The sequence below is a fragment of the Staurois parvus genome, unplaced genomic scaffold (genome assembly GCF_062004578.1).
Source record: "Staurois parvus isolate SC_StPar_1 unplaced genomic scaffold, SC_StPar_1.0 ptg000220l, whole genome shotgun sequence".
Taxonomy (NCBI): domain Eukaryota; kingdom Metazoa; phylum Chordata; class Amphibia; order Anura; family Ranidae; genus Staurois; species Staurois parvus.
In genome coordinates, this window is record NW_028318016.1 from 1,944,535 (window position 1) to 1,957,139 (window position 12,605).

Genomic DNA, 12,605 nt, shown 5'->3' on the forward strand with positions numbered 1-12,605 from the left:
TAGCGGCGATCAGCAACTTATGGCGGGACTGCGGTGGACTTTCTGACACGGGGGGGAACTGATTTGGTGTCACTGACATCCCCAGTGACACCAATACACTGATCAGTGCTAAAAAAAAAGCACTGACATTGTACTAATGGCACTGGGCAAGAAGGGAATAAATATGAGGGGCGATCAAAGGGTTAACTGTGTGCAGGGAGTGTTTTACTAGGGAGCTGTGTTAGTGTGCTTCAATGAAATTACACTGCTCTGGATGGCTGTGCTGTGCTGTGCACAGCTATCCAGAGCATTGTGCCTGAGCTGACAGGGAGGAGGACTATTAGTAAACAAAACAGTCCACCTCTTCGTCGGAGATCTTCAGAACTCACCAGGCGCCAGCGAGTACTTACCAGCCAGAACCCAGTGACTGACAGCCGCGGTCGCGTGTGCCCCCTACCCGGAAATGCAAGATCACGTCCTTCAGAATTTATATACGTGATGTTGCGCACCCGGGCCACCCTGTAGCAGTATTTCTGCTATAGGGCAGATGGGAAGCGGTTAAATAGGTGCATTTCATATTAATAAAATGGAAGTTTTCTGATCATTATTTTACAAATGTATTTATCTTTTTAAAAAACTCTTATTAGTGGTCCGCGGGATTTACAATTATGAATTTAGTGGTCCGTGAGGTCCAAAAGTTTGGCGACCATTGAACTAAGTTGTTTTGCTATACTGTTTGTAGTGATTACCCCATGTATTGTATGGTTGAAAGGCTGTAAGGACTGGCTGTTATGTAGTAAACATTTTCAGATTAATCTACATCTCCTTGTTCATTTGATTATATGTCAATATAAATGTTTAAATGTTTTCAACTGTTTATTTCCAGTACATGTCTGAACAGATTCTTTGAGATATGGATGTGCTTTCAAAAACTCAATTAAATTTCCTATGGGGAAAAAAAATGTTCAGATGACTGCCACACTAAAAATCAATGCCATTTTATCAAAGAATGTTATCCAAAAATACAACATGAACAGAACATCTACTGGATGTCAGCAGATTGCATAAGGGATCAATAAATTATGAAGACTAAAACAAATTAATTCACTATTTAGGCCTTTGGGATGAGGTTTGGGTTCGAGGAGTTTGAATTTAAGAGTTTAAGAGTTTGAATTCCACAGACTAGCTCATTTTTGCACAGATTCACCCTTGAGAGTTGTTTTGCACCACAATGCACTGAATTGCATGCAATGCACTATAGTAGCAGTGTATTGAAACCTGTTGTAGGGAAAGGAAAGCTAGTGTACTTCAGGGAGAGATTGGGGTCAGTTAGGAGACTCTATTTTATTTCTGTTTGCTATCAGTTTGGGCAATGTACCCCTTTGTTGTTTTTATTATTGAGGGATTTTTCTTTATTTAGTGCTTGATTTAAATTCAGCAATCAATTTTTGATGCTGTTTTACCAATAAAAACCCTTTTTTTAAAGGCTTAGTGTACCTTTGTTTCAGGGGGTGGTATTTGGGGGTTTTATTTCTTTGTGGATTTTTTATGTTTAAAGGGCCTTTTTACGTTTGGGGTGCTAAATGCACTGCATTTATTGCTTTGACCATCTGTTCTTGGATCTGACTTTTGTTTGCAACGTTCCCCTGCATTGCTTGAAAAAGTATTAGAAATGTATCACTCACATTCACATGTACCTCTCTATCCCCAGAATTAAAACAAAAGTTAGGAATATATCAGTTAGGCCTATCATTTGTCCTGCTGTTGGCCAATTTACACTGCTGTGTGTGGTTATTATGTTTTGGCCAATTCTCCCTTATTAAAACTGTCCTGCTGCTGGCCAATTTTACACTGGTCACTTAATTGTGGTAGTAAAACACCTGCCTTTGCTTGGTGCCCTTTTACCTTATTAAAAATATCCTGCTGTCACCCAATTTTAAACTGGGAGCTTCTTGTTTGAAATGTTTATTAATTCAAAACAGGAATTCAAGACATGAATTGGAAATATTGGGAGCCATGGATCGTAACAGGATAGCTTAGAATACATTATCCAAACCTGAGTGCACCTGTGACAGCGTGAGGAAAGTATTGCCAATAACTGGCAAGTTTATTTACATTGGACACAGCTGATCACGTGGTAAAAGGTCACTGTGATTGGCCTATTACCATGTCATGTGATCAGCTGTGTCCAAAGGACACAGCGATCACAGACAACACCGGGTGCGTGTTTATATGATGCCCCCCCAGAACTGGACGTTATTCGGCTATAGCGCGGTAGTAAAGTGGTTAAAGTCAAATGAAACCTGGAAATCAGCTTTAAGGCCTCAACCAATCATGGAATTTGAATGATTTGTGTATCTTGTGCATAAAAAAGATAATGATTTTTTAAAATACTCTTTTATTGGTACATGTCTCACTTGGCAATACCCAGCTGCTTACACCATTTATGTCAATAACTCATCTTTCAGGCCTAAAAATGGTCAGTACATTCTAACAGGATTCACCTCTTATAGACTTCAACAGGATTTGCCTTTAGGTTGGGGTTTGGTGAATTTTAATAGTATTCCCTGACTTCATGGTGCATAAAACCAGGCAGATAAACTAATCTCTAGCAGCTTGTTGATATCTTACAGTACTTAGTAAAATTGAGTTTCCATTCAATCTTCTTTGCATAGCACTACAATCCTCATTCAGGGCAGTTACATATAAACTTCAAGCAGATCTATGAAAATACTATTCAGCTCAACATAGTCTACATATTATTTGCCTTTGAAGCAGCACTCAGACTGGGAAAAGGAGGATCAGCATGCTCTGCCAATCATGTTACTTTGCACAATGCTGTCAGTTTAGGATTGTCAACATGCTACAGAGATGACCTGATCAGTGTACTGCAGGTCTTTCATCATCCACTTAGCAGATTGGATTACCTCCTTGATCAAGCTATAATATTACAGGGAACATAAACGTTACAATAGTTTTTTTTAAAGCAGTAGTAAAGTTAGTAAAAAAAAAAAAAATTCCCCTATAAGGCAACGCATCACCTACTGGCACATTATGAGGGACTTACCTTAAAACTAAGCCCTTCAGCGGCAAACTGTCACCACTGACAGGGCTTCAATCTGGGCTTGTGGGCTCTGGACACATGACTGGCCAAGCTGCAATGACGCCACTCCCGTGTATGCGCACAGGAGTCACGGTTTACGGCACAGAGCTCTGAAGAAACGCCATGGGTATGCTGTTCCTTCACAGTTCCTGCTCATCGGCATATCTCCTAAATGGGGCACATTTAGAAAATATTCATTTTACCTACAGGTATGCTTTATTAATATTATTAGTATTATTATTAATAATATGCTGAATCTTACCTGCTATCTTACAGAATTATAAAGCTTGCCTGTAGGTTAAAATTATTAGACACGAATTAACTACCACTTTAACTATACATATAAAAGAAATCCGTTTAATATAAATAAGTGTTTCAGATGTTTTTATGTATAGGATGTCTGGACCACAACACTAGCAGGAATACTTCAATTATGTATATAGCTGTTAGCCCAGAGTTTAGTTTTAAAGCATTTAAGGTGGATATCGTTGAGCTCAATCAGTCACCAGCTTCTTTTATCTTATTGGCGACAAGTGATTACATTTCCTTATCTGATTTCCTAACTCAGCATAACTTTAGTCATTATGAGTCCGTCTCACTAGTGTCACAGAAGAAAATTTAGAAGATGGAGAGAAATATGAAATTCCCTGTTTGATCTAGTAATTGAGGCAGCAGAAGGCAGAGGTCGGAATTCTATCAAAGAGACCTTGAAGCTGAAGTCCTCAAGAGGTATAAATAAAAGTCAGTTGGTGAATCAACTTTCTAGTACCAAGCATAAAAAAAGGAAATGTCATGAATCTGGTCAATAACTTATCTTAGGAAAATTGCCTGAACTTGTACTGGTCTGCACAGTCTCTTCATAGCACAGTATTGGTGCCATCCTGGAACTGCAATAGCACTACAAATGTCGAAACATAAAAAGTCTCAGTCATGCATCAAGGACTCCCACTGCAGTACATGTTTACAGCTTCACCATCACAGCTACATCACTGTATCCTGAAAGATGTTATTATTGGTTCTTTTTACATATATATAAAAAAAAGGAAAACAAGATAAAGATATTCTTTTCTAAAACATTAGAGGAATATGTATAAAGCTATGAATGTAACATTCACCAAACATTGACTGCCTGTAAATCTTCTTGTTGAATGTATTTTATATTTCAGTGATTAATTCTAATGCAGTCAGAGTTTGGTGAACACCACATTCACAGCTTTATAAGTTGCTAACATTTATAAAATATATTTTACACTTGCAATTGGGGGGGCATTAAAAACAAGTGGTAGAGCCGTGTTTTTAAGGCTCCAACCCACGCCCCTGATCGCTTCTCTTTAAGCTGCATAAGCAGTGGACAAGGGTGTACAGCCCCAGGAAGAATTAAACCCACTTTCTTGTTCAGCATACTACTACCCTTCGAATTACAGATATTGAAGTAAATGGAGCAGGGGCGGACAGACAACTCATGGGGCCCCCGGGCAATAAGGGATCATGGGGCCCCTGTGTCTTTGCCCAAACTCAAAAAAGCCTATGAAAAAAGTACCAGGGGCATCTCATGGGGCCCCCTACTGACCCCGGGCCCTCGGGCAGTGCCGAGTTTCCAAATGGTCAGTCCGCCCCTGAAATGGAGCTATGCTGGTACCGCCCCACAACTGCCTGCAATACAGGAGGTAAGTCGCCTCCTTGACGCCTTTCAAAGAGACTGCGGATTGCTTTTTAAGGACATGCCAATCCCTGCTGCATGTGAAAATGAGCCTTAAAAGTCTAATTTTATCAGAGAGAAGGAGCTACCTCTAGTTATAAAATGCACATAATGAACTTTCAAAAAGATCTATTGTGTTTGCAACCAAGAAAAGTCCATGACATACCATCTAATTTTGCCAGTAAAAGCAAATACTTTTATTAATAGAATTTTTTTTTATATTTCTTCTTAATGTTTAATACACTAGGCCTATCAACAATTTATGGTTATATGGTAGTGAAGTTCTCACGCCTGCAATGCTCAATTACATGAAAAGATTATTATCCTGAAAAAAGGAATATTACACTTAAAATAGGAATAAACAGATTATACGGTAGCAATCTAACCTTCATTTTCAACCCCTGGCAATGATAAAACAGTGCTCTCCTCAAGACCAATACACTTTTAAAGGCATCAACAATGCAATCAAAGCAAGAGTAGTAAATATTGGGTTTATGTTAAAAACCAGCAGAAAGGTACATTTAAATCATCAGCAGACATTTATTTAGAAATTGTATTCCCTGTGCACAGTTTCTCAAAATGCCACCCTAATCCCAATATATTTTTTATTTCCAGTTAATTACTGCAACCACTCCTTTTGTACGTACTGTATTGCATAAAACAGTGGCATATAAGGCAAATAAATACAGAGGACAAGGGGGAGCTCTTTACATCTGGACGAAAAGAAATTTAATCTCCAAACACGGAAAGGTTTCTTCACAGTGAGAGCTGTGAAAATGTGGAATAGACTCCCTCAAGAGTTGGTTCTGGCCAGCTCAGTGGATTGCTTTAAAAAAGGTCTGGATTATTTCCCAGATACACAGAATATAACTGGATACTAACATTTATAGGTAAAGTTGATCCAGGGAATATCCGATTGCCTCTCGGGGGGATCAGGAAGGAATTTTTTTCCTAGATGGAGCAAATTGGAACATGCTTTGCTGGGGTTTTTTTGTCTTCCTCTGGATCAACTGTGGGTATAGGATTATAACTTTTTTTTTTTCTATGGTTGAACTGGATGGACTTTTGTCTTTTAAATAAAAAAGACATATGTGCTGAGAACATATGTCCGCTACTCCTGGAAAGGTCCCGATCTCCCGTTTCAATCAGGACCTTTTCCGATCATGTGACCGCTGTGACGGTGAATCACGGCGGTCACATGACCCTAAAACCCTGCCCATCTCCCAGCTTCTGAAACTCTTAAAGGGCCAGGAGGCGCCGGCGCCAAGAGGTTAACACATTGTTATCAGTTTTATCAAATAATACATTCAGATGCAAACGTTGAAACTGGAGCACTTGTAGTAGGTATCTATTGAAAACTAAAACAGGCAAGGGATGCCGATGTATGAAGACAATAAGAAACATTGGTGTATCCAATGAGGATTGAACTAGAGGTACTTGTATTAATGACAGCATATTAGGAGGACAGTACTGTGTGAAGGTTAATTGAGGACAACTTCCTCAATGTATCTACAATGGATGCTGCATGCAAAACAGACTGGAACGTACCTTTGCTTTATTGATTGTGCAGTGCAGAGCATTGTTTTCATGATCATACAGCAAGCTAAAATCCAACGTCCCTAGAGTGGCTAAGAAAAAAGAAAAAAGAAACCGTTATTACTTATGAACAATTTTTTTTATTACAAAATGTAAAATAGAAGTAGATATCCTAAAATACTTATAAGTCTATAACAGCTTTCATAAAGTAGCTTGATATATTTCTCATTGATTTAACATTAACTCTCTAGCAGAGTGTAACGTATTTTTAGAGATAATTCAAGAAAACACAAACACATCGAGGTTGATTTACTAAAACTGGAGAGTGCAAAATCTGGTGCAGTTCTGTACAGAAACCAATCAGCTTGACCAGCTTTGTAGAGGCATTTAAAAAAGGCTCATGTAAATATTTTATTTGTGTTAAAAGTGAACTTCAGGCACAGTTGAATCAACATAATGGGGTTAATTTAATAAAACTGGAGAGTGCAAAATCTGGTACAGCTCTGCATAGAAACCAATCAGCCTCCAGGTTAATTGTCAAAGCTTAATTGAACAAGCTGAAGTTAGAAGCTGACTGGCTACCATGTACAGCTGCACCAGATTTTGCACTCTCCAGTTTTAGTAAATCAACCCCACTGTATGTAAGCTGTTTTACCTGCCTGTTTTACTGGAAATGTCACACTCTGTGAGCAAGGACCAGAGAGAGAGAGGAGGATCAGCAAACCAGAGGATCAGCAAAGCTGGGGGTTACTACTGAGTATGGGATCAACAGAGCTGGGGGTTACTACCAAGTGGGGCATAAGCAGAACTGGGGGTTACTACTGAGTGGGGCAGCAGCAGTGCTGGGGCAACAACTGAGCTGGGTATCGCTGAATGAGCATACCAATGAGCTGGAGATCTGCTGAACGAGGGTGCTAATAAGCTGGGGACCTGCTGATCAAGGGTAACAATAAGCTGGGGAGCTGCTGAACAGGGGTACTAGTGAACTGGGGATCTACTGTGCCCATGTGAAACAAGAGTGCAAAATCAGGTGCAGTTCTGTACAGAAACCAATCAGCTTGACCAGCTTTGCAGAATAATGTAAAAAAAGCTCATAGAGATATTTTATTTGTGTTAAAAGTGAACTCCGGGCAAACAGTTAACTACACAGTTGAATCAACATAATGGGGTAGATTTACTAAACTTGGAGAGTGCAAAATCTGGTGCAGCTTTGCATAGAAACCAATCAGCTTCCAGGTTTTATTACCAAAGCTTAAAGCGGAGTTCCACCCAAAAGGGAAAGTTCTGCTTTAAAGATTGGTCCCCCGCTCCCCCTTAAGGATTGGCACCTTTGGGGAGTAGGGGGGAACGGGTACCCAAATTTGACAGGTACCTGCTCCCACTTCTGCTGCAATCGCCTAGGCGATTGGAAACGGAAGTTGTCCTCCTACCCTCCCTCCCCAAAGTCTTGTGGGACACATGACAGGTCCCAGAAGACAACGGGGCCATTCATGAAGCGCATGCGCAGTGGGTGCCTGGCTATGAAGCGGCAAGCTGTCACAGCCGGTTGCCCACACTGAAGATGCCGGCGCCTGGAATACAGGACGGCCGATGAAACAAGCTGCGGCAGGGGCAACACGGGATCATGGGACAGGTGAGTGGCTGTTTTTTAAAAGCTCGTTTGGCTGTATTTTTCCTGTAAGTCACAGAAGTGCAGTTCATTATGTACTTCTGTGACCCGGTTTCAGACAAAAGTGGACTAAAGTCTGCTGTCAGCTGATGTCACAGAGCCAGTCCAGGATGGGGAAAGACCCCGACCATATGGGTGGGATCTACCCAGAAGTCTAGACTGACACCTGGCTCAGCCTCTGCTGAGAGCCTGAGCATCTGCTCCTACCCCCTCCAAAGCCCAGCACTCCAGCGTGCGGGGGGGGGGGGGGGGCAGAGCAAACAACGGTGACTGACAATCATGGCTCTCCGCACAGAGCGGAAGGGAGAACTGAGTGATCAGCAGTGTCTAATCTCTGAGTTCTCACCCCTAGAGCTGGCAGGGGACAGATGCAGCATCGGATTGAAGCTGCATCTACCTAGAGAGGTATGATTAAAAAAAAAACCCCATACTTTTCTTTTAATGTGATGCCAAGCAGAACCTTGTTTTATGTATATGTCTCTTTTCATATCACTTACAGGATATCATAAAGTAATTCTTCCAACAAAAAAAATTCTAAAAGTTACTATATACTGTAATAGCCTAAATAAGTGCCAAATGCAATTTCTATGTGATGCACAAGCATCAAAAAGTAAAGTAAATCTTCCATCCTATCTTCCCTGACTGAACCAGATCCTCCCTTAATTGTGTTTCACACATTCTATGTACCAGATTAAAGTGGGATTGTTTTGTCAAAAGAGGCAGTGTTGTCAATCAAAGAAACAGTGGGCAGGACTAGGTGTGGCCTGGTGTTAAATGAAAAGCTACAGGCTTTTGAATTTGCAGTGACAATGCAAATTACAACATTTTTAATCCCCTGGTAGTGCAATTAGTCACAGCCTACATGAGAGTGGCAACCCTGCTGTGAATTCGGGAGTAGTGAAGCATCATTGCTACCCAATTCCAAGAAAACTGCATTAAGAGGAGTTCACTGGCAAGCTCAACAGATATTTAAAAGACTTTGCGGGTTGAGTAAGATAAAACATTATAGGTCTTTTAGGTGTTTAGATGTCTAGGTCTTTTAAATATGCTAACACTTATGGTCATCTGGGCCTTTGTAAGTCTAGAGCAGTGGTCCTAAAGCAGTGTGTTTTTGAAACAGTCATCACAGATGAAGTAAACCATCTATGTCTAGGTCCAGAGCATCACCTAAACCTGGAAATAACTCTCCATTCAGGTCCTTTTCCTTACTATGTGACGCTTTATTGCTGTTTTCTTATGGTATTTCATTTCAGACCACTCTGCTCCTTTTCAAATTCACATTAGCACCAGGACTGCCAACTCATTCTCATAATTGCCAACATTCATTATATACATTATACAGGTTCCAAGGTAAATTAGATTCAGCCCCAGTCACTTACATTTTTTGTCAAATTATGTTTTATTAGGAATTTTCACATTACATGACAAAAGGGAAAAACAGCAAAAAGAAAAAGAAGAAAATAAAAATACAACAAAACTAAGCCTGCAATCAATAAAGTACAATCTCGACCAATAACATTACAATAAATCTAGGATATATGTTCACACAACACCCACCCCGACCAAGTAACAGTGATATATTGCATCATAAAGAGACAGTCCATACAACATTTGGTTCACAAAACATGGCAAAATCAAAACTAGTAACAGTTTGCCCCAGCATGAAAAAGGGTAAGACAATACACAGGAGCATTAAGAATAATAAGGAGAGCTAAATAGTGCATCCCTTATAAACCCCCATAAAGCAACTAACCTCAATCCCAAGAGGTGTAAGTGGAAGAAAGCCACCCACAACTAATCAGTCACTAAACCTGTGTCACATGTCAATAATTAAAGGGTTGAATAGGCAACGCAATTACTCACATCAATAGCACTGTCCACCTCCTCGACCTTCCCATTACCATTATTCCATTCTCAAACAAGGCACCAGGAAAATAAACCCAAACTATGGATACTTAGTACCCACCCTTGGTTCCCTATACTAGTATCTTTATGTATGCAGGCCATAGACGGTTCGTTTACGGCCGATCGGTCGTTCTGTTGCCACCAATGATTGCGAAAATTGGCTGTTTTTCGCAAATTTTCCAGCATGACCGATAAAAGAAATGAGGAGGAACCGCGAAAATCGGCCGATGACATTGCCCCACTAACGGTGTGAAAATCGACCGATTATTCTTTTGGACGAAAAATCGGCTGATAAATGAACCGTCTATGGTCTGCATTAGATTTGGTAAGACCAGTCAGACACCTCAGCAGCACACACGGGGTTCCACCCACCACTCCTGCTAATTACAGCATTACCATCAGCAAAGCATAGCACATAGGTATGAACTACCAGTGATCCTCAGACCGAGGTTTTAGAATCTTTGATATGGAGGTATGTTACTTATATTGAGATTTCTCACTACCTTTATGTAAAAGTAGAGACATGGAACTGTAGGCATCAGTGCCTAACAGTATCTGATGTTTATTGAAACTTATCAGCAAACAGAAAAAAAACCCATATATAGCCTAAAATACTTATCACAGGTATCTTTCGAACCACTTCAGTACAGTGCCTCATAATAAACTGTCAGAAAGATTAATGTAACTTTTTCAATTATTTACATTTAGCTCAGAGGTAACAACAATTTTTTAGACATATCAATGTAATAACTTCCATAGACAATGATAACAGCATTGAGTCTGGTGTCAATGGAGACAGAGGAGAAAATTTGTCAAAGTCCAAAAAGGGCTGGAAAATCCAATTATCAGTGTTGTCACCCCTAATTTTGTACATTCCCATGGCTTCTTAAAAAAAGCAAAAATTGCCAGCTTTGTAGAGACATGTAAAAAAGGCTCATATAACTATTTTATTTGTGTCAAAGGTGAAATCAGACAAAGAGGTAACTATACGGGTTAATAGATATAATGGGGTTTGCTTACTAAACCTGGAGAGTGCAAAATCTGGAGCATCTCTGCATAGAAACCAATCAACTTCCAGGTTTAATTGCCATAGCTTAATTGAACAAGCTAGAAGCTGACTGGCTACCATGGACAGCTGCACCAGATTTTGCACTCTTCAGTTTTAGTAAATCAACCCCAATTTATGTATGCTGTTTAGGTAGCCTGTTTTACTGGAAATGTCACATGCTGTGCGCAGCATGAGAGCAATATGGTGGGAAGTGAGCGGGGACTAGAGAGGAGGATCAGCAAACCAGAGGATCAGCAGAGCTGGGGGTTACTACTGAGTATGGGATCAACATATATGGGGGTTACTACCAAGTGGGGCATCAGCAGAACTGGGGGTTACTGCTGAGTGGGGCAGAGCTGGGTATTGATGAACAAGCATACTAATAAGCTGTAGACCTGCTGATCAAGGGTAACAGTGAGCTGGGGATCTGCTGAACAGGGGTACTAATGAACTGGGGATCACCTGTGCCCCTGTAAAAATCCACACACACACACATACACAAGGCATGTAGAAAATAATTTGGGGCCAAGATGTTGTAGGACACACATTACTGTATATGTATGAGAATGCTGGTAGATCTGTTTCAAACTGGACTGATTTCACCAACATCTAGTGACAATGAGAAGCATCACAAAGTATAGGAAAGGAAGACAGAGAGGAATAACACTTTAATAAATCTATCCTGTACAGAGGTCAACAGTAACAGTGAGACAGAAATTGTCTGGTTATTATGCAAACAAATAGCATAAGAATTAAATGTATACCTTTTAGTTCTGTTAATTTTGCAGGTTTTATTTTTTCTAATAGTGTCAGTTTTATTTTTTTAGATGTCCTTTATGCTTTACTTTCTTTTTAAAACTGATAAAACATCATTTTTAAAAAATCACTTACAGTTTTATTTTATATAGGTTTTATGTAAAAAGCATGACTCGTGCAAGAAGTTGAAGAGTTATGTTTCCATTTAGAAAGCTATACTTATTTTGTATAAGCCTGACACTTCAGTTTAAGTGTCAGGGACAGAGGTCCTGTTCAGGTGCTGCCCTGTCAACTGCCTAGCTTCACACGCTGATTCCTAGCTCCCAATAGTGTATAACAATGTCAAATTATAAAGCCCTGAAGTTATTTACATTCCTCCTTAGTACAAGCTGCTTTTATTTTACACTGTTATTCACTTCCAGGAGCTGAGAAGGAATGTGTTGGGTCACACATTTGACAAGGTAGCAACTTCAGAAAACCTTTGATGGCAACTTTTAAGCTGAATTATCAGGTTCAACAAAGCAGAAAAAGCAAAATAAGACATTTAAATCTAAAATAACTTGTCCCTGTTTACTTCCACCTGGCCCTTACTTGCTTCTATGTACTGTCACTAGCCTCTGACTACTACTGCCTTACACCCACCTGCAACTACCAACTATCAGCAGCTGACCATCACATGTCCTCACCATCAGATGACCCTGTTCAAGCCACTGCAGTGCTTGAAGTGAGACTTCACCCTCATGACCATCAATAGGACACATGATTACTACCAAGAGGTAAGGATGGCAATTCACCAGACAGTTTGACCCCGTATAATTAGAGGTCAGCCACCATGGCGTTTTCTCCAATTTAAGAATGATATCCTGCTGGGACTGTTGTTTCAGTCTAGTACCTTCCACTCTCCCAAAGA

At 40.1% G+C, this 12,605-nt stretch overlaps 1 protein-coding gene across 1 annotated transcript in view; it reads right to left on the minus strand.

Moving 5' to 3' along the window:
- The window catches only part of DOC2B (double C2 domain beta), a 693,978-nt gene that overhangs the window by 491,061 nt on the left and 190,312 nt on the right, over positions 1-12,605 (minus strand). Inside the window, exon 2 of the mRNA XM_089679188.1 lies at positions 6,330-6,409. Coding sequence (XP_089535314.1) covers positions 6,330-6,409 — 80 coding nt within the window. The remainder of the gene's footprint in view (positions 1-6,329; positions 6,410-12,605) is intronic.